General features: G+C 40.7%; 2 protein-coding genes across 4 annotated transcripts in view; one reads left to right on the top strand and one right to left on the bottom strand.

Annotated features, from left to right (window-relative positions):
* The first annotated feature begins 312 nt into the window (after positions 1-312).
* Positions 313-17,906, top strand: CLCC1 (chloride channel CLIC like 1). Of its 2 annotated transcripts, none has more exons than XM_064455651.1 (12): positions 313-453; positions 1,301-1,441; positions 3,275-3,370; positions 4,315-4,422; positions 5,374-5,595; positions 8,458-8,598; positions 9,750-9,843; positions 10,987-11,084; positions 11,167-11,313; positions 11,887-12,180; positions 12,715-12,958; positions 17,295-17,906. In XM_064455651.1, the coding sequence occupies exons 2-11, from the start codon at positions 1,310-1,312 to the stop codon at positions 12,937-12,939; spliced, it is 1,557 nt and encodes a 518-aa protein (XP_064311721.1). In that variant the 5' UTR covers positions 313-453; positions 1,301-1,309; the 3' UTR covers positions 12,940-12,958; positions 17,295-17,906. The 2 variants fall into 2 exon arrangements, with proteins under 2 accessions (XP_064311721.1, XP_064311722.1); XM_064455652.1 differs by lacking the exon at positions 313-453 and adding an exon at positions 601-705.
* GPSM2 (G protein signaling modulator 2) overlaps positions 14,911-26,351 on the bottom strand; it is a 31,457-nt gene continuing 20,016 nt past the window's right edge. For both annotated transcript variants that reach the window (XM_064455650.1, XM_064455649.1), the window contains 12 exons: positions 25,616-25,751; positions 24,986-25,128; positions 24,134-24,257; positions 23,735-23,850; positions 22,557-22,712; positions 21,635-21,743; positions 21,084-21,213; positions 20,441-20,511; positions 18,226-18,402; positions 17,277-17,439; positions 16,924-17,141; positions 14,911-15,159 (listed from right to left, as the gene is read on the bottom strand). In XM_064455650.1, coding sequence (XP_064311720.1) covers positions 14,995-15,159; positions 16,924-17,141; positions 17,277-17,439; positions 18,226-18,402; positions 20,441-20,511; positions 21,084-21,213; positions 21,635-21,743; positions 22,557-22,712; positions 23,735-23,850; positions 24,134-24,257; positions 24,986-25,128; positions 25,616-25,751 — 1,708 coding nt within the window. In that variant the 3' untranslated portion in view covers positions 14,911-14,994. The remainder of the gene's footprint in view (positions 15,160-16,923; positions 17,142-17,276; positions 17,440-18,225; positions 18,403-20,440; positions 20,512-21,083; positions 21,214-21,634; positions 21,744-22,556; positions 22,713-23,734; positions 23,851-24,133; positions 24,258-24,985; positions 25,129-25,615; positions 25,752-26,351) is intronic.

Here is a 26,351-nt window from a genome sequence, read left to right as displayed (position 1 = left end):
TCTCCCGGCTTTCAGCGGTCGCCGCCTTCACGCTGCTACTCGTTCAGATGTTAATTATTCTCTTGACGGCCTCCCTCTACGCTCGCTGCGGATCCCGGCCGCGTTGTTTCGCTGTGGAGCCGCTGCCAGCTGAGCCCGCCCGGCGGCGCGAACGGGCGGGCTGAGGCAGCCGCAAGGCCGGGCCCTCAGCGCGGCGCCGAGCCGCCGGCGCCTACCGGCGCCTGAGGGCAGGAGCGGAGCCGCTGCGGCCGCTTCTCCGCAGCCCGGGCACGGCGAGAGCGCCTCCCCCCCCGGGCCTCGGGCTGGTGCAGGGCCTGGGGAGCGACCGGCGGCGCGAACGCAGGCGGAAGGGGCAGGGAGTAGTGCGGCGCCCCTCCCCGGCTGCCAGGGGCCTGGCGATGCGGGGCGCCTCCGGGACGGCTAAGCTCGCCGAGACCGTCTGCGGCACTTCAGGTACCGGGGGGACCGTGGGCTGCGGGCGGGCCCTCGGCAGCGGGGCGTCGTGCGTGGCCGGGCGGCGGTGAGGCTGCCGCCGGCTGCGGCTCTGCTGCGGGGCCGGGGGGGCCGCCGGGCCCAGCTTGCGCATTGGCCGCGTCCCGGCGTGCTTGTCGCGGCGCACTGGCGGGAGGAGCGGTGGGAGCGAGGAAGGGGCCCGAGGGCTGCGCGTCTGCGCGCAGCGCGGTACTAGTGCCCGACACCGGCAAGGTGAAAGCGAAGGAGGGGGGAAATACTCGGGGTTTTCGGTTTTACAGTTGTGGCGATGCTCACAGCGTGCAGCCTCCAGTGACAGCGGCCGGGGAGAAGCTGCGGTGGCCCTGGGGCCCGCCTGTGCGGGGCTGTGGCCGGAGGGAGGCGGGAGGGCGGCGCGGGGCCTGTCGGAGCAGCACCGCGGTGACAGCGCCGTGGCTCCCGCCGGGCCGGGCAGGAACATCCTGACGGCCTTTGCAGGACTTGCCGAGGATGTTCCTGTAGCGATAGTGGTGCCGGACCCTCGTCCCGAAGCGTGGAGGGGTTCTGCACTGTTCTATCGTATTCAGCAACGCAGAACTCTGCCCTACACCTGCTGACAGCTACAGCTAGCTATATCGATCCGGTCATATAACACAGTTTAATTGTTGCATATTCTTGCCAGTGTTTTCTTTGGGGAAAAAAATGTAAGTGAAGGTTAACCCGCTTAATGGAGAGCTGAGTTTTTAAACAACACTGGAGAATACTTTTTTCATGTTGTAATATTGCTTCACTTTTTCCATACAGCGTGTTACATTCTGAACTAAATATCTGAATTTCTTGTTATATTCAGTGATACAGGATGCTGTTTCCTTTGGTATTGTGTGCAGTTGTGCTAATAGGGAGTGGTAAAGTTCAAGATGATGAATGGATTGACCCCACAGATATGCTCAATTACGATGCAGCATCAGGAACAATGAGAAGACCTTACAAGGTAGTAAAGGAAACGGTGCATGAATAGGCGTCTCTCCCAAACAGTCCTTCAGCCTGTGTCGTTGAAAGATTGCCCCCATAAATCATTACAATTGTGCCCAATATTATCACATTATGGTGATAGAAAATGGTAGAATTGTGGTCTTTTTAAGGTCTTACAAGGTTACGTCTGAATCTATACACAGAAAAGTGTTTTGTGTCCATTTGTTAAAATCACAATAAAAAAAATGTGTTATTGTAGATAATTATCTCAGGGCCTTTTACTGAGGAGTTTCTGTTGCACACTGATCAAGTCATAGGAATGATGCTTTTTGTCTTTTCACAGGTGGTAGTTGATTTATGCAGATTGTGGCTCTGCAAGTTATTTCCATGAGCAGTACTGGGTTAAGCAGGTCTTACTAGTTTCTCAAGTATAGTGTTAAATGCCATGAAAATTAAGTTCCTACCTGATACAAGTTGGGGGAGTTAAGGTTAATGATTATATTTTACTTGAATTATCCAGTTCCCCAGTAATATGGGAATAAACCTTATTTATTGTGTGAGAATATTATGAAAGTCAATGGTGTTTTACAACGCTGGGCATCAGTTTTCAGAAGGAAGGTCAGAATAGGTATTGAGTGCTGTACTGTTAATTCATGATCATTGAGGAGAAAATGAAAGATGAAAAGCTAGGTTTAACAAGGTGAATCATCTCATCGTCTTGTATGAGGGGTGGACTCTGCAGATATCATGAGATGCATGTTTATCCAGTACATATGTGCACACGTGGCACTCTAATCTGTGGTTGGTTGTACGGGCACCCTTGATTTTTGTCATTCTCCAGCTCTCAAGTTTGGTTTTGCAGTCTTGAATAATACTATTTTAATGCTTCAGAACATAATTTTCTGAAGCTTAAAAACTGCAAACTGCATTATTTCTCTCCACAGAGCTCTTCCTCAGCCTCTACGTGCCCTACATCCACCTGATAGCATCCCTAAAATTTAGCAGCAAGCTTTGGAGTCTTTAAACTTGATGCCTAACTGCTTCAGCTTTTATTAACTAAAAAAAAAAAGTAAAAAGTATTAGGAGTTTTACTGTTGTCTCCCATGAAAACAGAACTGCATCTTAAAGGAGAGAAATGACTGGTTTGGGTTAATCCATCTTTTCAGGATTTCTTTTCTGCTCTGCAGTGAGGGATTTTAGGTAGGCAGGCCGTGTACCCCCCCCCCCAATCCTCAAAACCGAACTTAGCATCAGCATCAGTTCACTGGTTCGTGTGATGTTGCGCTTCCTTTTGGAGACTTTCCTCAATGTGCATGCCTTGTTGTGTAGAAGCACTGTTAAAGCTAAGTCTGAGCAATTAGCAGAAAAAACGGGATGTTGTTTCAGATCAAAGAGGGAACATGAAAGGAAAGGCATGCAACTGAGAATGTGTTTACTTTCAGTCTGGCTGGCTGCATGGCCAGCTGGACTGGGAATCTGTCTGGCTGAAAACTGCCCCTTTGCTTGCTGAGTCGGTTTTTAGCCAGTCCTACAATCTAATCTGATGCATTGCATGGTTCACCAATGCTCAGAGGAGGCAAAAGGGCGGGTGGGGGAGGAAAGGGCAAGACCTCACCTTATGAAGAGGCATACATTTAGATAAAGCAATTGTCGGTTTGGAGCCTGAAGTAACAGCAGAGAGGCAGCTGGAGTATCCTTGGGAGAGTATTCTCCAAAGCAGCAAAGACCAACACTCAGTTTTTAGCTCCTTTCGCCTTTTAAAGTGGTCTGACTATAGAAGTGAAACATGGCATGTTGACCAAATTCTTTGATTCTCAAAATATGTGGGTTTTTTTTTCTTATGTAATTTTAGGCAAACTATCACAACTCTGACGATAATGCTGGGGATACAGTCAGTACTGAAATCTTATCGAGTTGTTCCAGGGAAGTAGATTCCTTGCAACTGAAGGTTTGTTACGGAACTTCAGAATATCTTCCAACCTTACATAGTTTGTGCTTTCTGATGATGCTTTTCTGGATAGTACAGAACAGGTGAATTGCTGGCATAACTTGTGAGAGACCATGCATCATGTAGGGGGAACCTTTTTATTCAGAAGAGAGTCTGGAAGTGGTTTGAACTCAATTCCAATTTGCTGCCCTGCCTACCAAGGTCTGTTTCCTAAAATGTTTTACAGTGTAACAGAAATTGACAAGAGCTACCGGCTTCTGTTCAGCATCAACAGTTTAAACATGGGGTGTTGATGTTATATACCCTGCTGCCAAAAGCTAAGAAGCCTGACCTTTCATTTCCAAGTTGTTCAGTTCTGTTGAATTTTAAGGGGTGGGTTTTGGGCACAGAGAACACGTTTGTGGCTGACTGTAACGTGCAGTGCTGCAGCTCTCAGAAGCTGCTGTAAGCTCCCCATGCTGCTCCTTCCTCTGAGATCAGGAGGATATGGTGATGCTTGTGCAGCTACTGGGGCTCTCGCTTCCCTCAGCCATTTGAAGACCCAATGGGTTACGTAATTTTAATGTTGTTTTAGTTACTTTTTGTAGTTTTAGTTACTTTTTGTAGTTCTCTTTTTCTTTTTTTTTTTTTTCCTTTTTCCCCCTGATGTAAGCTTAAAATTTAAGGAGGTCCAGATCTTTAGTTTTTTCTAGTCTCGCTGAGGTTAGTATTCAAGCTGTATTATTAGCAGATCTGAAATCTCCAGTACTGGCCAGTCCCATGGAAAGTAGTATCTTCAGCAACTGCATACACTTTTTACCTGGTGTACTAATCATGGGATTATTGCTAAAATAAATAAATGTGCCTCTGTTAATCCTGAGTTTAAATGTGTTGGTAGAGGTGGTTCTTCTCCTACGGACAAGCTGGTTTGAGCAAGAATCGAATAAAATGTCTTTACATTGCAGATTGCAGAATGCGAGAAGAGGAATGCCAAATCATATGACAGCCGTAGCTTTTATATTTTGAAGCGATACTTGAACAAGATTTTAAATGAAGCTGGGAAACTTGGCCTTGTAGGTATTTGAACTGTCATTAGAAATTAATTAGAGTTCGTATTGCTATTGTATGTGTTTTTCACAGTAAGTATTGATTAATTATTCTGGCATACTTTAAATTAAAATGAAGGGAACTGAATTGCAAAGGAAAAAATTATAGAAGCATGTGCATCCAGTATTGCTGTTAGTTAGCAGTGCTTGCTCAGGCAAGAGGTTGCTGTTTGATCTGTAAAGCATCCAAAGGAAGACTACATGACTTCAGAATATGTATCTAAGTATCTGTTGCTGGGATGCAGCTGTAGTAATACCCTGTCCAGTTCATGTTAATGGTTGTTAAACTTGAAAGAGCCAGAGTTTGTTTGTTTGTTTGTTGTAGACCTTTTAGGCCTTTGTTTTAGACTCTACCACATTAACTGTCTTGGAATAGTAGCTTATTAGAGTTTGCATATAAGAATCACCTAATTACTTTATTATATTGTCTTTGGAGATTTATTTTTTCTATTCAGAGGTAGAGGAATACATTTTTAGCAAGAAGCAAAATTAATATTTAACAGAGAACATTATACTTAGCAATGTAAAATTTCTTATTTCAGTGTTTAATGGCTTCTATCTGTATTATCTAGCCATGATCAGGGCATACATAGCGCATTAGTAATTATTATTTGTTAATGAGAAGTGGTTCTAAAATTTTAATAAGAGGTGAGAGCTCACTTCATTTTTTAGTTTTTTTGCTGTAGAAGTGAAAGAGTACAAGCCAGTTGAATTCATGCTTTATAGTTTAGAAGAATAAGCAAAAAGGTTATAGAATCATAGTACGCTCCCTGTCCCATGTCTTCATCCTGCAGTATGCTTCAAAAAGGTGCTGGTATATAATGAGGTTTTTTTGCATAGGTATACAGTTTTTTTGTATATACTTCTACTTGCAAATAAGCAGCTTTTAACCATTGTTTTGCTTTGCTTTTAATTCAGCCTGAGGAAAACGTGGGCCACGTCCATTATGATGCTGAGATTATCCTTACAAAAAAGACATATTTGGAGATCCTCAGGTTTCTCAATGAGGAAACTTGGCAGTCAGGTGCTGTGGATGACGCACTTAGTGATATTTTGATCAATTTTAAGCACCATGATTATAAAGCTTGGCACTGGAGATTTGAAGACACTTTTGGAATTGATCTATATAACATGTTTCTGGTAAGAGAAGAAAGGGGTTTTCATTGTTGTTTAATTGCTGTTTTCTCTAGTTTCTTTGTGTAAGTCTAGCCAATGAATATTACCATCTTAACTCCATGTGTAAAGCAGTTCTTTCCATCATACTTACAGCAAGTCATTCTTTGTTTCATGGTTGCTGAAGGTAGAGGTGATATATTCACTTGAAGTAAGAATTCAAGTTTTTTATTCCTGTGGTCATCTTTTCTCATTGTAGCTTTGCGGGTTTTTCTGGTATGCTTTCTTTTTTCTCTTCCTGTCTTTTATATCTGTGTTGCGTGACTCATTAGACTCTAGTATTTTTCTTGTCACTTAAAATGACAGCTTGTGCATTATGAATTGTCCAGATTTGTCTCTTGTTCAAACAGATGCTGAAGCAGTTGGCTTCTGCAGGAGTTGGAATATATTTATATTGAGACAAGTGTATATTTGAGGTCTTAGATTTTATAGGTTAGAGGTTTTTGTGAATTTTGTGGGGGGAAAAAAAATTGTATAATGTTGGAGAAGAGCATGGACTGTGTGAAAATGTCATTCTCTAAAATGGAATTGCAAAGTGCTAAGCAGAGAATCTATAATCATACTATCATAGAATAGTTTGGGTTGGAAGGGGCCTTTAGAGGCCATCCAGTCCAACCCCCCTGCCATGAGCAGGGACATCTTCCACTAGGTCAGGTTGCTCAGAGACCCGTCCAGCCTGGCCTTGAATGTTTCCAGGGATGGAGGCATCGACCACCTCTCTGGGCAATGTGGGCTATTGTCTCACTACCCTCAGTGTAAAAAACGTCTTCCTTAGGTCTAGTCTTAACCTACCCTCTTTTAGTTTAAAACCATCACCCCTTGTCCTATCACAGCAGGCACTGCTAAAAAGTTTGTCCCATCTTTCTTACAAGTCCCCTTTAAGTACTGGAAGGCCGCAATAAGGCCTCCCCTCAGCCTTCTCTTCTCCAGGCTGAACAACCCCAACTCTCTCAGCCTGTCCTCATAGGAGAGGTGCTCCAGCCCTCAGAGCATTTCTGTGCCCCCTCTGGCCCCGCTCCAGCAGGTCCATGTCATTCCTGTGCTGAGGGCCCCAGAGCTGGACCCAGCGCTGCAGGGGGAGTCTCCCCAGAGTGGAGCAGAGGGGCAGAATCCCCTCCCTTGACCTGCTGGCCATCTCATGTCTGGCTTTTCCTCCACGAGTGCCTTCAAGTCCCTCTCTGCAGGGCTGCTCTCAGTCCCTCTATCTCCCAGCCTGTATTGATACCAGGAGTTGCCTGGACCCAGGTACAGGACCTTGCACTTGGCCTTGTTGAACTTCACAAAGTTCACATGGGCCCACTTTTCAAGCTTGTCCAGCTCCCTCTGGCTGGCATCCTGCCCCTCAGGTGTGTCAGCCACACCACTCAGCTTGCCATTGTCTGCAAACTTGCTGAGGGTGCACTCAATCCCACTATGTTGCTGATGAAGATACTAAACAGCACTGGTCCCAATATGGACCACTGAGGGAAACCACTTGTCACTGATTTCCATCTGGACATAGAGCCGTTGACCTCTACTCTCTGGATGCGACCACCCAACCAACTCCTCATCCACTGACCAATCCACCCATCAAATCCGTATCTCCCCAGTTTAGAGAGAATGATGTTGTGGAGGACCGAGTCAAAGGCCTTACATAAGTCCAGATAGATTACTTGTCCACTGATGTAGTCACTCTATCGTAGAAGGCCACTAGGTTGGCAAGGCAGGACTTGCCCTTGGTGAAGCCACGCTGGCTGCCTCGAATCACCTCCGTGTGCTCCATGTGCCTTGGCATAGCTTGTAGGAGGATGCGTTCCATGATCTTCCCAGGCACAGAGGTGAGGCTGACAGGTCAGTAGTTCCCAGGGTCCTGGATTGCGTGCAGCTCGCTGTGCCACTTTTCTGGCAGGTGTCAGGGTGCTTGAAGGCCCCCAGCAGGACAAGAGACCATGAGCACAATGGCTTCTGTAGCTGGAAGACCGCTTCACCAATAGGCTTCCCTTGATCAGGTGCCCTGTAGTAGACACCAACCGCAAGGTTGCCTTTGTTGCCTCAGTCTCTGATTCTTACCCTACCCAGAAGCTTTCAACCTGCTCGTGGCTATTCTTCAGAGACAGCTGTTCACGTTCCATCCATTGCTTGATGTAGAGAGCAACCCCTCTGCCCCTTCTTCCTCGCCTGTCCCTTTTGAACAGCCTGTAGCCATCAATAGCTGCACTCCAGTTGGCAGAAGCTGAAGCTTATCCAGTTGGATAAGCTGAATCTCTATGAATAAATCTTTGCAATTCAGAATATGCTAATGTTTTATGGTAATGTGATCTTGAAAGTAGCCTGTCTAATTTTGAGGTGGTCCATGGAAGCCAAATGAAAAGAGCAAGCTGTCAGTAATGTAACCTCACATGAGGGGTCCTCGGATGGAAAGAGACTGTGAAGTACATCTCTCAAGTTTTGCTGCTGTTAGCCAGACTGTAACTTTGTTTCTTAACCAAACTGCAGGAGTTGGCAGCAGTGGTCCTGTACTCAAGCACTGAATTACATCAATTTTGTAATGTTAAAGTATGGTAGGTAGCGTGATAAATATCATAAGGAAGAAATAACTAAATTTCTCAAGAAAGAAATGAGCAACTGCAATGTAAGGCTGTGATAGGAATGACTAGTGGTAATACCGTGAAATTTTTCTGCCTCGTACTGTTATGGGTATGCTCCGAAAGCAAGGAAGAATTTTCTCAACTGGTCTGTGTAAATGACACTGGTAAAAATAAAAGTTGGAAGTTCCTTCATGTGTACTGGCAGGAAGCGTGGAAAATTCCAAATCTGGATCATAATTCCTCCCCCTTTTTTTTTTTCCAGATACTCTTGTGCTTAGTGTGCATTGTAATTGTCATAGCTACAGAGCTCTGGACACGAATTCATTGGTTTGTTCAGCTAAAACGTGTTTTATTAGTAAGTTTTCTCATCAGTTTTGCATGGAACTGGCTTTACTTGTATAAGGTAAGTTGTTCTGAAATCTTAATGGCTTTTAGGCTTTAAATTTTGCAGTTACGAGTGTGTTAACATTCCGTAGTTCCTTTAGTTAGTTTATATAAAGTAATAATTGATGGCAGAATAAATAAAGGGATAAACATTTTATTTTGCATGTTGACAGGTGCGTTAGGCTTAAAGAAGAACTAAAGAAACCCTGTCAACTTTTATCTTGCTGCAAAGGTGCACAAAATCCATAAAGCAGTAGAACTGTGATTTCACTGCATGGGCAAAGGAGCCATGAACTCTGTCTAAGGCAGCTTGGTAGAAAAGTCTTCTGAAAATATACTGGGGGGGGTGGGGGGGTGGTGGTGTTCTTTATAAGGATTCTCTGGCTGAAATTGTATTTAACATGTGATAGGCCAGCGATAAATGCTTCACTAATGGTGACAAAGTAGCTGACTGTACAGTGGTAGCAGTTTTAAGGAGGAGGAATTTATGCTGCTAGGTCATAGCCCAACCACAAAGTCTCGGTCCTCACAGCTTGTCATCAGAATTTAACTGCAGCTTGTCAGACCCAGGAATAGCAGAGTGCAGGAGAGTAGGATGGCTCTTGAACGTGAGTGGGCTGCCATGCGGAGGACGTTGATATTCTTCACTGACTCAATCTGAGTTTTTCAACAGATGATTTGACTTACCTTTTTCTATTTGATTATCATTTGCAACATGGAAGGTGAAATTCTAATGAATACAGCTATTTGTTAATGGGAATTATTTAATAAGAGAATGTCCTGATGCTTTAATTAGTAATTGCATGGCAGCTGTCTCTATTTTTAATCCAGAAACATTTGAAGGAAACAAGATGTGAGATTACTTCTGCCATGAATTTGTGTCTTTTGAATATTGAAGTTTACTATTAGTAATTCAGACTGCAGTTGGAGAATACCGCAGAGGTAGCCATCCTGGTAGCTTTAATCCATTCCCAAGAAGTACTTGAAATTTAACTCCGTTACATTACTTAGGTAGCAAACTTTTCTTAATACAGATTTACCCAGGTAATTATCCCAAACCTGCTAAGAGCAAACATCGTTGGCTCAGGTGCAGTACTGCACAGACAGAGGTGTCCTGTGCCCAGCACCACCTTGTTTTCTGTTTTACAAGTAATTTGTATTTTCCTACAGCTGGCCTTTGCACAGCATCAAGCAGAAATTGCGAAAATGGGGCAGTTTGATAACATCTGTGCTGAGAAGTTGGACTGGGGGGAAAGTCTTATTGGTAAATACTTGTTTCATTATTTTGTAATAGTATTTAGGACCACAAAATATTTCGTAATAGTATACAAGAATACTCCAGTTCCTTCATGAGTAGTACATTGAATCTTCTTCAGCAATACGTGATTATGTGGTTTTTACCATTTTTCCATTCCGCAAGACTTTCTTTTCTAGGCCTTTGAAGGAGAGCTGATCACAAAACTGTGCTTGGAGCATGTCTTGATGTTACTTCTCCAGGGTGTTTTTCCTTATAACTGATGCTGTGAGTGCTTCCCCAACTCCCCCCTCCCAGTACCGTTCAGTACTGTTTATTAAAGATCAGAAGGCAGAATTCAAGATATTTTTTTTTTTAATCTTTTAGGCCTGAGAGTACAGTGGACTTCAGAAATTAGATCTGTAGCTACTTACTGTAGTGTTGTTATTTTAAAGAGAAAGGTGAATTTTTTTTATGAACTGTTATTTGTTATCCAGTGCTATAGCAGGTAGATTAATGATGGCAGCTCTTAATGAGCGCTGGTTACGGTCTTCCCTTTGGAATTTATTGGCTGTGATAGCTCTGCTTACATCAAATTTCAACGGTTGATGTTCTGATGGCACTGAAGTCAAACTACAGAAACACTGATGTCATAAATTACTTGTTTATAACCTGAACGTTCCCTTAAGGAGTAAGACTTTTTGCTTATAACTGGAATAGTCTCTTAAAATCCAGCAAGCGAAATACACATTTTTTTTTATCTAATCTACTTACAGCCTGGCAGATGAGTAGTAACACTCAGAACTACTCTCTGAGAAACACTTAGTAGCTCTGGACAAAATATGCTAGTTGATAGTTTCCACAGATGAGATTTATTTTTCTTCTGAGGCTTCTAGGGACTAAGTCCATCTAATAAAGAGAGCTGTCTTGACTACACATGGGAAACCTCAGTTTATTCTTTCTTTCCAGCCGTCCCTCTCCTTCCTGCATCCCCATGACTGGATAAACTACATAGCCAAGCTAATCTCAGATGTTTAAAAACAGATCTGAGCTCTGAACCATATCTAGAAGAGTTTTCTTCCATCTGCGATTGAAACGCTACTTTCTGTATTACAACTGTGTCATGAAATATATTTTTAAAGTAGTAGAAATATGTTTCTGCTTTGACTACAGAGTGGCTCAGAAGTAAATGGACATTTCAGGATGATCCCTGTCAGAAGTACTATGAAACACTACTAGTAAATCCTGTTTTGCTGGTTCCACCGACAAAGGTATACACCAAACCTAAGGAGACTGTTCATGTTTATGTTTGTGATCAGTGACAAGGCTATTTTTCTGTTTATATTTTTCTAGGCATTGGCAATTACTTTCACCAACTTTGTAACTGAGCCTTTGAAGCACGTAGGACAAGGTATTGGTGAATTCATCAAAGCACTTATGAAGGAGATACCATTTATTCTGCAGGTTCCAGTGCTAATTATGATGGGTCTGGCTGTTCTGGTTTGTATACATTTACCTTTTATTTAAAAGCTCATTTTTCTTTTTTCATATATTAAACTCATCTATATTTAGGTATTAGTTTCTATTATATTATTTCTTATTTGTGCTACCGAAACGATTTCTTAGCACAGCTGAAATGATTTCTATAAGGGAATTTTTTTCTTGACAAAGTATTTATAGTACAGTTAGTTTATCAATTAAAATAGCTAAGTGTGAATTTAAACTACATCTCTCTGCCACTCCCCAAGTGGGATAAAATAGCATTAAACTGCTTAAAATCTTAGACTCTGTGACAGTTTACTGCAGCTTAGTTCCCGTTTCTTCTTTGTGTCATTACACAGCGATGCATATAATTGGCATTTTGTACTGTAGCACCAAAGATGAAAATTATCGAGTCTGGCAGTTCCTGTAGTATGGTCAGACTGAAAAAAGCTCAAATTTTATTATAGCCATTCTGATCACCTGAGCTTCTCTTTCAGTGTTTTTCAGATAATGTGACTTTGAATTCTCTGTGAAAACCAGAGGCTGCAAATATTCGGTTTTGCTTCTGTTCATTTGTTTCCCCCTTCCCAGGCCTTCTGCTATGGCGCAGGATCATCAATGTCTATGTTAAAATACTTAACATCTTCTCAGAAGAAGAGTCTTCCTCCATCTGACAGTCAACAGGAGAAAACAGACTTTGGGCAATATGACGGGAGTAAATCAGATGGCTATTATTTGCAGAAGCTTCCTTATGTTTATAGAGGCTCTTATGACAGAGGAGATGCTCCTGTGAGACCAGGAAACGGCAGCAGAAGTCCTGACATTGCGCATAAAAGCACCGAGCCAGATGTGCAAGTAGAAGAGTCTCACAAACCAGAACCTGGTGTATGTTAGGCCTTGTGCTCTTTGACCTGGGATTAAATTTAATAGATTTCAATGTCACCTGCTAGAAAATGTTTAAACAACAAGCTTAACCCAAATCTTGGGGAGCAAGGAGTTAAGGAAGTACCTGTTCCCCATAGAAAGTTTGGTAGAGGTATCTTGGACAGGTTTTGTTCTGGAAAAATACTGTGCAATGGCTAACTGTGGCAGGAAACTACTGAATTAAAACTCCTTACTATAAAGACTTAAATCACTTCTGTTTTGAGAGATCAGTACTTATACCAGCCTGGGCAATAATGATTACCCATAGAGGAAAGGTGGTGGTGGGGAAAATCAGTGCTGACTTTTCTGTAAACTGTAGAAAATTAAAAACAGACATATTCAGGTAATACTTATTTATATGTACTCTTTCCCCAGGAAAAAAAGATACCCGTCATGCTTTGGGGGAGTTCCGCCCCTTGAGCTGAGAAGCACCTGAAGCATGAGATGTCATCACTTTCAATTGCTTGATTAATAGCTTATTATTAATTTTTACAGCATAGATTGTACACAGAGTCTGAAGTTTGTAGACGAGAAACTATCACAGCTGAAAAGCTTACTGAAGAACATGCACTTGAGCAGCAGAAACAGGACAGAGGCAAAGCAGAGCAAGAGACTGGAGACAACTGTGATCCTAATAAAAACCCAGAAGAGAAAAGTTCTACAGTGGAATCATGTGAAAAGAGGAGGAGCAGTTCACATGACTCACAGGAAGGAGACTAAGGAAGCTCCAAGCACAGCTGTAAGTTTTGTCTAATCTTTAGTTGTCACTTGAGAAAAGGAGGCTCAGAGGGGATCTCATCACCGTGTACCATTACTTAAGGGGTAGTTACAAAGAAGATGGAGACTCCCTTTTTACACGGAGTCACATGGAGAGGACAAGGGGGAATGGACACAAATTGCTCTTGGGGAGATTCCGATTGGACACTAGAGGGAAATTTTTCACACTGAGGACAGTCACCACTGGAATAATCTCCCCAGGGAAGGGGTTGACTCTGCCACGTTGGACACCTTCAAGAGCTGTCTGGACAGGGTGCTGGGCCATCTTGTCTAGACCCTGCTCTTCCTAGAAAGGTTGGACTAGATGATCCCTGAGGTCCCTTACAACCTGGGATTCTGTGATTTAGTTGTCCCATACTTGCTAGTACCGCTCTAGTTCTCAAATGTAGAAGGGAGAACATCAGTAAGCTGATGGGAACTCATCTTTGGTCAGAGTATTAGTAAGCAGAGCTGTAAGGTGGTGTTCTAAAAACTGAGAGACTACCTATATATACTACCTTCGGAATTTGAAATAAATGTGTTAAGTAAGAAAACACAACTTTAATTGGCCAAGAAAACAGGCTTGTGGGTGCTGCTGCTACTTTGAAATCAAGTTTGTGTAAGAAGTTTTGAGTAAAACTAGATATTCTGCAGTGGAAAAGCACTGATGCTCTGTGATCTAGCAAACATAAGCCTAATCTGGTAACTGTCAAGCAGCCTGAAGAAGGCTGCTGATATTCGTATAATTAACATAAGACTAACTGTAGCTCAAATAGAAGTCTCAGGACCGTCTTTGGTTTATATTCTTTAAAATCATTCTTAAGTAAGTAGAATTGCTGCTTGTCAGCTCATTCTTAAGATAGCTTAATGATTTCCTTCTGGTTTAATGATTTGCAGAGGAGTGAGAAGCTGATGTGGCATCAGAAGGTTTTTTAGGGCAATTCAAAGCTGAACACTTTTGGTGTTAAAAATTGATGGCTTCTGACTCAAGATACCTACACTTAAAACAACATCTAACCCTCAGGTTTCCGAAGAATTACCTCAGTACACAGATTCTAGCAAGGGGAAGACTAAATTAAAACTGTTGTTCCCAAGAACTACCCCACCATAGCACATCCTTATCAAGAGGAGAAGTAGTTGAGGTCAAGTAATAAGCAGCATGCATACATTTACTGTTTGTAACATTTTATATTCAATTACTGCAGGAAGTACCTGACATCCATAGTAGCTCATGCCAAGTACCTACCACCCCTCTGCTTCCCTGGTGGATGGACCATGACTGTTGGTGGGCGTGTACCACACAAGCTATAGAACAGCATTGGCAGCCCTTACTTTAAAACAAGTATATCTTCTTAAAAAACTTCTCTCATTGTAAAACTGCACCAAGTAATACAGGAAACACTCAACTAAATATTGCCAAAAAAGCCCGGCATGTCTTGAAAAGACTATTGTTGTATTAAACAGAAATAAAACTAGGGTTTGATTTTTTTTTTTTTTAATAAAAATGGTTGCAGAAGCACAGTTTGGAAGACACAAAGATTAAGTACTGAAGTTATTTCTCAATTTTTTTTTTAAAGTATAAAAGAAAATGGGACCTTTTTCCAGGGATGTACAAATTGGGAGCAGGGGGGTGGGGTGGGATATCAAGTTTCCTTTAAAAAGAACATACAGATTTAGGTCTTACACTAGATGGAGAGAGTGGTAGAATCCACACATCAGCAATGAGAATACCTTGACAAGGAAAAAAATTCCTATTACTGTTTATAGACTAGAGGCAGTTAAGAGGGAGATACAGCAATCAGTATCTCAGACACAGCTAAAAGTAGCTGTCAACTGCAAAGAGCAGTGGCAACTCAACTACTGGTCATGAATGTGATGCTGCTGCTATTTATACAAAAAATTGTTAGAAAGGGGACAAAACTACTACTTGCAGTCTTCTGTAAAAAGGCATGTATGTTTTTCCAGCAAACAAAAACGGTACCTAAGACGCTACTGTACAGTACGTGCCTGTTTGTTTCTTCAGCTAGAATTTGGTCCCTTTACAGCTGAGGGTAAATAGACTCTTTGTTCATCCATTCTCTTAGCTTGGGATCGTAAAATCAGGCTGAAAAAATCCTCATCTGGCACAGTTGGTCCTTTTGTAGATGGTGGAGGAGCACATCTTTGATCATCCAGTCTGGAACCCTACAGACAGACCAAGCAATAAAGCTGCGCATTTACAGGAATATATATAATAAGTTAACAGTAGAAGTGAAAAAAAAAAAAAAATCACTAAAAACTTTCGTTTTCAGATTTAAAGCTATTACAAGGATTTAATTTGTAAGTTTTAAGTTAAACTTATCAATTGAAGTTATTAAGAATGCAAGTGTAGCTGAAATGGTTCCTCCAAGTCACCTGTCCGCATATATCCAAAAACAAAACCCCCAATTTATTGCAGAATGAGATTTAAGTGTCCTTTGTCCAGAAGAATTTTAGCATTAGTACATGGTATTTCTAGTCTCGTACAACAGAAAATATGTTTGTTTTCCTTTCCTTATACAGGGGGTAAACAATAGCCACACTGTTGTCAGATTTGGAAAGACAATATTGAGAGAAAGTTTTCCTCCAAACTCAAAGTGAGTTTGGAACATTTTAATCACAGTGTTACAGAGCAGTTTGCTTAACACCTCTGAGATAGTTTCTGTGCCCCTCTCACACAGCCACCTGCTCCTGGTCAGATTTTACAAATATCAGCCTATGCCTCTAGGTCTGGCTGTGGACTGCAGCCATCTACAGTAGCTCCTCTGCCTTAGCTGGGAATGAGTATTTCTCAGCAGCAAGAAGCTGCTGCCACACTAACTGGAGGGTTCACTTCAGAAAGGGATGGCTTTCAGTGTTCATTATGAAGAGAGGATGGACCTTGGACAGAGTCATCTTTGAGACAGAAAGTCTTAGAAGTCAGCTACCCCTTTGTGCTTTTGCTTAAAGCAGTAGCATTCATAACAGTTGAGGGAATTAAATTTTTCCATTCCTTTCTCAGTAAGCACAGTCAGTCACTGTGTTACATTTGCTACATATAGTGCACGTGAAGAGACAAAATACATCATATTAATCTCTAGATGCTTGGACTCAAAGAAGTAAACAGAAAAGCTGCTAACACAGGACATGATATTCCATCAGGTTGATGAACACCATCATTGTAGATTCAATTCCAGGTGCTGCTTCCCATCCAAGTTAACAAACATACTTACCTTTGGAGAACTCAGTATCAGAATTTTGTATTTTAAGATCTTTATCAACCCATCAGGTAAAACACCAAGCCTTTTTAATTAAAATTATCTTTGGTCTAATTGGTATATATACTGTGCTCCAATCGACAGTCAGACAGCTCACTTGTGTATTGCCATGAACTGTTATTTAAACTTAGTATAATCGGAATGATGATCATTATCACCCCTAAAGCATTTGATACTGAATTCTTTCGTTTGATTAGTTAGGAGGGCACCTGATATGCCGGGAATCCTAACAAGCCAGATCTAAACACTTTTCCTTAAAATCATTTTACATACTTCCTTTAATAGCCTCATTTGTATTCCTTCACCATTCCTGTATGTGTTACTTTAAATGGTTAACATGGTATAAATACCAAAAATACACTTACTAGACACTGGATAATTTGGGGTGGGGAGTGGGGTGTGTGTCCTATGTTTTAAAAAAAAAACAACAAACAAACAAAAAAACCCACAAAAAACAAACCACCACCCTAATTTTTTGTTCTGTGTTCTTCCTTATCTGCCAAATTACTTTGTATCTTAAAACACATGATAAACATGTGGCTTACTTGAAGAAACCACACAGCAGGATGCACAAATCAAATCCCCAGAGACTCATAATCTGAAGATTTTTTGTAAAAAAAAAAAACAAAAAACAACCAAACAAAAAAACCCCACACCAACAAAAAACACTTACCTGGCATTTTATTAATATATCAAAAAAGTCATCATCCAGTTCTCTGTTGTTACTTGCCATGAGGTGACCCAGGACTGACTGACTGTTGTGTTGATTAAGACGAAGTCCAGGTAGATTACTAAAGCTAGCACGTTGGTCATCTAGCCGGCGGCTCTGTGAGCTAGCAAGTAGGTCTAGAAATTCATCTGTGTGGGGTGAGACTAAAGAAGTAGAAAAGGCTGGGGAGGAGGAATAAAACAAGTTAGACTAGATGTAAGTTCCTTTCCATAGCAAGGCTTGCATGCAAATACATTTTTAAAGTAGTATTTGGCAGGAACTAAAGTCAGATACAGATTTTACTTTTTAAAAATTACATTTTCTTATTGTTTTAGGTGGAGTAGAGGATGTTGCCACTGAAGCAGCTGAGAATCTGTTCTTCTCTTGGAAGTAGCATCTCTGATCATCCATCCTGTTACTCTGGAATCGACTCAGTAGATCAAAGAACCCTTCATCTGCCATTGTCTCTCGACTGTTTTTCTGAAGAGGAGAGAAGAGTTAGGGGTATTTTGAACTGAAGAGTAACTCAAACTAGGACAATTGCATCACAGTTTGAATCCAGTAATATCTTTGATATTGGCATATCTGAAATCCATTAAATGATTTTTGATTTAGTCATCCATTTGCATAGACAGATTTATTTTAAGAGGAAATGCTAACAATATGGCAAACATTTTCTGGAAGGCAAAATACATTAGAAATGTTTCATTCTCTGACCAGTACCTCTGAGTTATTCCTCCTCAGCCATGAATCCACCAAAAGCCCAAATACCCATGAAAGGAAAAAAGAAAACCAGCAATGAAGAGTCTCCGTTGTCTCCTTGGGTCTATAGTCAAGAGCACTCATCTCTCATCTAGATCAAATGACTCGGTTCTTTTATTTTTACCTGACTTCTGTCACAAGTGCAATAACCCAAGAAATAAGTAAATAAAAAATCTCACACGGTCTGAATGAGAAAAAGTAGTGTTGTTTTTTAAAGTTTGGAGAAGCAGGGTCTAGAAAAGACTAGAAATAAAATACATGTGCAGGCTGAGCTGTAATTTTAGAATATCCACCAGGAAAACAACAGTTCCAGTAGCAGGAAAAGCTTAAAACTGGTACCACCTGTGAGACAGCTGTAGAATGGCAGATTCTGCATTGCTTTACAGAGCCACAGTGTTTAAACCAAGTAAACCTGAAATGGACAGCTGCAGGAGTGTGTTTTCCATAATTCTGGTCAGGGAAAGATTAGTAAAGGCTATAATCTCCACAGCTCACCAAACCTACCCTCTGAGAGTTTGGAAGCCGATGATCAATAGAATTACTGGCATCCTGCAAAACTTTGGAAGCAGTGCCGTTTCTGTACTTTTTGCCTTTTAGTCGATTTACAAAATGCAGTTTTGCTGAAGGTTTGGCAACCAGTGGTTTCTGTTTAGCAAGAATTTCACTGTTCCAGTTCTGAACCTAAGAAAACAAGAGTCATGAAATTAAGCCTTGTGATTTTAAATTACCTATACAGTTACCTCTTATTTGCAGCTGCTTTTCCTCCCCAGAATGAAGCAGCTTTACATTGTTTAGTTCATCCAACCACGGGGGTGTTGGTTCTACTATTTGACCTGTGATTATTGAGCTCTTGTTACCTGAAGCAGGTTAGTACTGTTACTGAGCAGTCTTACAACTAACTGTAGAGTGAAACTGGATTGATTAAAATGTGGTCAAATAGTATATTTAATCAAACATGTGAAAGTTTTCTTTGCTGACTACAGCACAAGAAATGTAGCTAATGTGAATGCTAAAATGCAAACACAGCTGGCATTTCCCACCTGACATTCTTATAATCAGAAAGAAAAAAAACCACCATAGTTTTACAAACCATTAGAGCAAAATAAACCCTTTTACAAATCCAGATACAAAACCAGCCTTCTATGAAGTCCTTGATACACACAAAATTCCCATTAAAGATTGAAAAGGAAGAGAGAGGAATGCCAGCACAAGAGCAAACAGGAATAACCATCTCGTTTCATTGAAAAACAGAATGGGTAGTGTTATTAACCTGACAGGTTTTCCGTAACTTCTCCGCTAAAGTAACGGGGTTATCCACAAAATTTACAGCTTCATCTAGAACTGACAAACTTTTATACTAGCTGAATAAACCCACACCTTTTTCTTGATTCAACATCACAAACTGTGAACAGAGTTACAGATCTTTCGCCAACACTGCCTACCCAAGTGGATTGCCTTTTAAAGGCTAATTTAAGATCAGCACACAGATTCCAACTCCGAGAAGGTGGCATCCTGTACAACCAAACCATAATGCTGGTGTCATACGCTGTTCTACACATCAAAGACATTTATGGAATGAATTTTTGGAATCTACTAAATGAGTATCTTGGGAAAAAGCCCTTTGTAAGAGCTAAGCTGCAATAGTCAGTTAATACTTTATTGCAAAATCCACATGAAAATATTGTGGTATATTTAGGGCACACACTATCACAGGCTATGTATTTTAGAAGTTATCACAGATAAATAAGAGTCAGAGATTAAGAAAATACAGCTGACACTGGCCAAAAGCTTAGAGGTTCCCTGCAGAGAAATCACCCTGGACTAAACCCAAGATCTTTTTAAAACACTACACGAAGAGGCTCTTCAGCATCAGTGCTGACTTGAGCTATATCAACTGTCCAGAGGTAAGCTTTGAGATGTAATTTCCTATTTGATAAACATGATGGCAGGCTTTGCATCACCTGAAAAGATGGGAATTAGCTCAGCATGGAGGGAAAAATAGCAATTTCAGTCTGCCGCTGGAATCATTTATGTAGAACTGCCAGCCCACTGTTTAAAAGCAGACAGAACTTGAAGGAAATCTCTCAGATTGACACAAGGGTTTTAATCAGGAACTCCCAGCTCCAAGCGATTTCTTTGAGCCTGGGCAGAAGTTACTTTACCTGTCTACCTGACTCAGTTTCAGCATTTTGGAAATAGCATGCTTACTCAAGATGGATGCTGAAACTCCTAATGGCTCGCAAGCTGACTGAAATCCCAAAATGAAAACAACGTGTATTCCAAGTGCCTATAAAATTACTGTATCCAAAGAAAAAAAAACATTCAGAACAGCAGAGCTAAAGCTTAGGAATTTTACTGTGAATCACTTTCCTGCTGCACCCTCAAACCACTTTTAAAGAGGACTGAAAGAAACTGATGCACACCACAGGACCCTGTTCTTATTTGTGAGGGGAATCAAGCAAGTTTTCCACAAGCCACAAGACGGAGACTGTTACCTACATGACAAAAATATTGTCAGAATTGTTAGAACTGCTTTTACCTAACTCTTACGATCAACTAAATTAAAAGGGGCATGCGAACGACCCATCAACATTCTGCTGAGTTCTTTGAAAAGTTGTTACGTTTAAAACTTCTGACTATTTGTAACTGTTGCAGTTAGACCCTAAGAAACATTTCATTGCAATCTCATTGGCAGAACAGAAAAAAGGAAAGTGCCAACCTTTTCTGGTGTTAATTTCATAAGTTCCATGTTCTCCATACTGTGGCGGCGCCCTACTCTCGGTCTGGTACCTTCAAGAAAGAATCAAGTTCATCATCTTATCATTAAGATTTATGGTGTAACGTTCAACGCTGTGGCTGTACACTTCTAAGGTCCAAGGTATAGCGATTCCAAGTTCCAAAATAGCGCAGTTAAACGTAACAGCAGAGAATAAGTAGCCACTAGTAAAAGCAGCCTTCAAAACCACACTGATATAAGCAACATAAGATGCTTTCATGGGACACAGAGAAGGATCATGGATCTCTGAACAGAGGAACATCAAATGAATTGGGTTCTACTGTAACCCCCAGCACCGCTAAGACGGTAGGAAGAAAAAAAGGAAAGACAAATTTGGCAGCAAATAGATAAATCTCCACATCTAAAAAAAAAGGTGATGGTGGGAGAAGGGACAATTAGAAACGTGAGGAAACTAAGCAGTAACCTGTGATTCACAATGTAAATCCTCCAGAAAACTGCAAGAAACAACTGTTTTTTGCAGGGGAGGGGGAACTCCACATACTCAACCATCTGTAGTCAGAAAACAATGCAAACGTTAAATACTTGAAGTTCACTGTTAGAAAATACTGCAGAAATAGGCACGTACCATTAAAACTGTTATCTACCACGTGGCTTTCTGACATCATGGAGCTGTTTGTGCTGTAGCTTAATCCAAGAACCATTTGAAGATCTGAGAGATTAAGTCTAGCAGTGAGTTCCCCACTTCTATCTCCTACCTGCAACCAAATAAAATGAGCAGTTCTATTACTGTAACAAAGGATACACACGTGAATATAAAGCAAACCTTGTCCTCTAGATTTCTGGGAGAAAAAAGCTGAAAAAGTTTTCCTGGTTGAAAAGAGAGAATCATCTTGTTAATGAAGTAGATAACAACAAAAAGGTACGTAACAAAGCCTAAAATAACCTCTGCTAGGCTATTAAGTTGATTCCCGTGCTGACATTATTGGAGGTGGCACAAGAACTAGGTAGCTGGTTGCAGTGAGACATGGCTGACAATTTGGAATCAACTAGCTCAGAAATTCTTCAAAAATCCATTCCATATTCAAAATGACATGCATGGGCACACCTCTGTAAAGTCACCGCATAAGCGAGAGGAAAACCCAACCAGCCAGCATACACAGCGTGTGAAAATCATACCTCTCTCGAAATCTCCAAGTGCCTTTCTGCAAAATGCATAGCTTTGTCATGATTTCCCAAAGCAGTGTAAGCATTCCCTAAACTCCAGCATGCCCTTCCTTCACCAATTCTGCAAAAAATAAACACATTTTCAATTATACCTGTACCTGCTGAACACTAGGGGTCAGGTTTTCATAATATTGCCACAAGATTGCTGTGCCAAGAAAAATGAAGGCTATCATCAGAAACCATTCCAACACCAACACATTAAGTATTGTATTTAAAGGAGTGTGATCTGGGTATAACCATAAATATGAGCAAATCTAATAAAAATTTTCATTTTTAAGCTCACAGCAAATATAAGTCACTCAGTTTTGCAAGCATGGAACATTTTATAACCTACTTTGCTTTTCCTCAGATTGCATGTCTTCATTATTCTTCATATATTCTGCTCATTGAGTTAGAATTGCATTTAAAAGTTTTAAAAAACCTCAGTTGTACCTGACATTCTAAAAAAGGCCTCTAAAAATCATGATTAGAAAACAAGAATTACTTGCTACTGTATTATTCTCCTTTCCCCATCCCTTCACATCTTCTTAATTTATGGAAAAGTAGGAGATGCATTCTTCTGAAGGTATGCAAAATTATTACAATGAAGTCATGAAGAAGAAAGATTTGCTTTTCTTTTCCTTAATTTACAAAGATGATGCTGACAGAAGATGATGCAGACATAGTAATTCATCAATTCATCTTTAATCTCACACTCATTAGCTGCAATACTTTCATGAGTAATTTTTTTTCCCCCATATGAAAACTAGAGCCCAGCATCGTAGGGAATTAACATTAATTCAGCTGTCATATACAGAACAATGACAGCAGAGTTAGAGGTAACAGGATTTGTTTCAAGTGTCATACATACATTAAAGAATCTCTTAGGGCTTACTTATCATTTAATTCCTGAGCAATCACAAGGTGTTTCAAATGATAATCAATTGCTTTTTCATAGTCTTGAAGCAAAGTGTATGTGTTCCCAAGGCTGTAGCAGGCCTGTGCTTCCACAGCTCTGTCTTTAAGCTGTCGAGCCAGCTGTAGTGTCCTCCTGAAAGAAAGGGTTAATCACCTCAAAAATCACTATAAGGAAAAGTTTTTAGAAGCGTACTTGCACAACTGAAAATCGGTTATACAAATTAAACAAACTAGGACACCAGGCTGGCAAATCAGCTGATAATAAATTACTATCTTGCAAACTCTTACAAGATACTATCTGTCTTCCACTCCCCTTCACTGCAACCTATTTCCATTTCCTTTATTAGAGAGCAGACTGATCCCTCAAACAGCATCTTCTAATCCTAAATTTATTGCTTCATCAATAATTTATAGCAGCTTTCTTGACAGTGTGCTATTGAAACAGTTTAGTACCAGCATTAGAATAAGTACTGTATATTCTCCATCAACATGAGCAAGACAGACCTATAACCACCCAGCCAGCCTGCCTCTGCTGCACAAGAATGCGAATGCTAAGAATGTCTAAGGGTGCTACGCCTCTGCTCAGTATTGAGGCTTTTTCCCTTTTCAGAGCTTCCCAGGTAAGCTCTGAAATCCATGTAAGATGCTAGTAACACCTATATTTTATCTTTGCTGACCCTGTATTTTCCCAAGTTACAGCAGTTTCTTTGTGGTGCAGAGATCAAGAAAAAAGTCTTGACTGAAAATACAGACTAAATATGTAAACTCACGTTGATACGCACGACCTGTCTCTGCTGCTGAGTACACCCGAGACATCTACGCATCTTGGGCGTATTAAAGTTACTCAGATCATTCCAGAACTTGCCAAGAACTAAAACAGTAATGTTGGTTCTAGAATAAAGGGGAATAAATGCCTATCAACGGATGTCTACAGTGCTGATAGGAATCTATTTAAAGTAACATGAAAGTTTAAAAAAAAAGATTAATGCTGCCTCTCCCTTGAAAGAACTGGAATAGTTAAACACTATGGAAAATGTTGGTTTTGCTAAACAAATGCAGCTCTTTAAGTGTATTCTGAAGAGTGAGCTGAAGTACCAGGCACAGCAAAAGTAAACCGTACAAGAAAAGGTATAAATTATATAGCAGTCAACTAACTTGTAGTATTCAGAAGCAGTTTCAAATTCACCCAGGAATATGTAGGCATTTCCAAGATTGCTGTATGCTCTTCTTTCCGCTGATCTATCACCAAATTCTTTTGCAATTAGGAGACGCTTAAAAATGCGAAAAAATTGCATTATTTACTCAATTTTGTACCTTGTAACACACATTTGCATACAGAAATGTATGCCTGTAGTTTTTCCACCGTGCATCTTTATCTGTTCTTTAGGCCAACAATGCTTGAAAAGAACAGCCAAACCTGAAGCTGTGGCATTAAGATTTAAAACTTACATTAAAAAGCTTGCGACAAGATCCAATGCAATACAGGTACTTAAGATCAGGAGCAACCAGTGATAATTTGCTAGAACAGAATTCCTTACTAGCACATTGTAGTACCTGTTCATGGGCCAAAACTGCACTCCTGAAGTTGCCCAGAAGGTAGTGTGTGTTTCCCAGATTTCCAAAGGCACGTCCTTGTGCTGCTCTATCGCCCAGCTCTGTTACTATTGTCAGGTTTTCCCTGTTTTGGGGGAAGTGAGAAGGGGAAGGATAGTGACTTTTAAAAGGTTTTTTTTACTGTGCGGGTGCCAGAGCAGTGGCACAGGCTGCCCGGAGAGGCTGTCGAGTCCCTTCCCTGGAGACATTCACACCCCGCCTGGACGCGGCCCTGTGCCCCTGCTCTGGGGGTGCCTGCTCCAGCAGGGGTGGGACGGGGTGAGCTCCAGAGGGCCCTGCCAACCCCCAGCCAGTCTGGGATTCTCACAGTCATCTAACTAATAACCATCATCATCATCTTTTAATTCATTTGAAGGAAAAGGAAGACGTATTCTACTTTGGCCTGTTTTAATGGCCTTTATGCAACCATAAATCTTCCGCTGAGCAGGAAACATTTCCCATGAGATACCAAACCTAACTGCATTCTTACTCAAGCTGGTGTGCTCACTTCTAATTATAGAGCTATGTTGTATACAAGTATACTGAGGTCTTGTTGTTGTCTCAGTCTGGTTTGAAGACTACTACTGGATTCTAACAGAAGAGAAGGACTTACCAGGTAAGAGATACACAGAAAATGAGGGCATAGCAGAAAAATAGTGCACTCTACAGTTTAAAGGGAAAAAATTCACAGGTACCGCTGTTCTGAACAGAAGTGTGCCACAGGTTATTTCATGACAACACAAATCTCCTAATACACTAATGAACTAGATAACCATATCCTCTCAATCCCCAACATTTAAAGCTACTACTTACTCATAATAATTTGCAGCTTTTTGCAAAGCGTTTTTCACATCATCTGGAAGTTCCCCTGGATCATGAGTCCCAGCACTAGCTACATTTTTCCCTTTAGAGTGATACACATTTCCCAGATTATATAGTGCTCTTGCTTCTCCAACCTAAACCAAAAGTAAAATAAGGCATTAAAATCTTATGCCTCAAAGTCTTGTATCACAACAACTATAGTACAATCCACAGATGGGGGAAAAAAGATTAACTAGTTGTCAACACATGCTTTGCCCGTTTTGAATATGTTCTCATCACCCACCCTACTCCCACCCAGTCACATCCCTCAAGCAAATTGTTTTGCAGACTACTTCCTTTTAAGGTGCAAGATACATAATAATACTTGAGGCCAATTATCATTAAAAATTAAATTTAAAACACAAACCAACAAAACCCACAAAACTGGATTAAATTAATCTGGATCTATAGTCTTCCAGACACAAACAATTATCTTACAACTATCAGATTCTTACTGTCCAGAAGAAATACCTGAACATTCAGTATTTAGCTCCCACTGAAAGTGACACACTCATTACCAATAAAACAGAGCTCAGTAATATGTATTAGCAGTTTATTTCCAGATTCCTAAGCAATTCTTACCTTATCATTAAGCTCTCTGGAAATATCCAGATGCCTCTGACAACAAACAATAGCTTCTTCAAAATTCCCAAGTACCTTTAAGGTGTTGCCCAGATTCCCACTAGCTTTAGCTTCTCCCAGTAGATCTCCAATTGTCCTAGAATTGTAGAAATAAAGGACCCAGTAAATAGCGTATAATTTGAAACCAAGCAGATGATCAATGTAGACAATCAAAAGAATTTATGAAAAAATATTACAATCATGTAAATATGTGTTCAGTTCAATTCATATCTAAAATGCACTCTCATAAATATTGTTCAATCTGTGGTTGCAGACATTTAATTTTGTTGGTGCTGTTTGTGCAACAGCTAGTATTCATGGTATTGATCACCTACTTAACATAAAAAAAACAACCAAACAAAAACCAACAACAACAACAAAACCCAAAACCCCAAAACCCCTCACTTCTTTTAGGAAGAGAATAAAGAGAAAATTCTTAACAATTATGTAGAAAGACAGTCCCAGCATTAGAGAGAGAGGTTCAACTGTTTCTGTATTTTACTTGACTATCATCGTCTTATGTTATTTACAAGACATAGCGACCTCCCAGAAAGCTCAGAGGTAATGTTACATTTCTAGATTCTAAATGAGACTAAGGTAGAAGACTGCCACTGAACCACTCAGACTGCGATAATCTACAAATAACACAATGGAACACATTACCACAAGGCTACAGTGCTTGACCAGGTTGAGGCGG

This window comes from Phalacrocorax carbo, chromosome 6 (genome assembly GCF_963921805.1).
Source record: "Phalacrocorax carbo chromosome 6, bPhaCar2.1, whole genome shotgun sequence".
Taxonomy (NCBI): Eukaryota; Metazoa; Chordata; class Aves; order Suliformes; family Phalacrocoracidae; genus Phalacrocorax; species Phalacrocorax carbo.
Note: the sequence above shows the minus strand (reverse complement) of the source record. Positions and strands in the feature narration are given on the sequence as shown.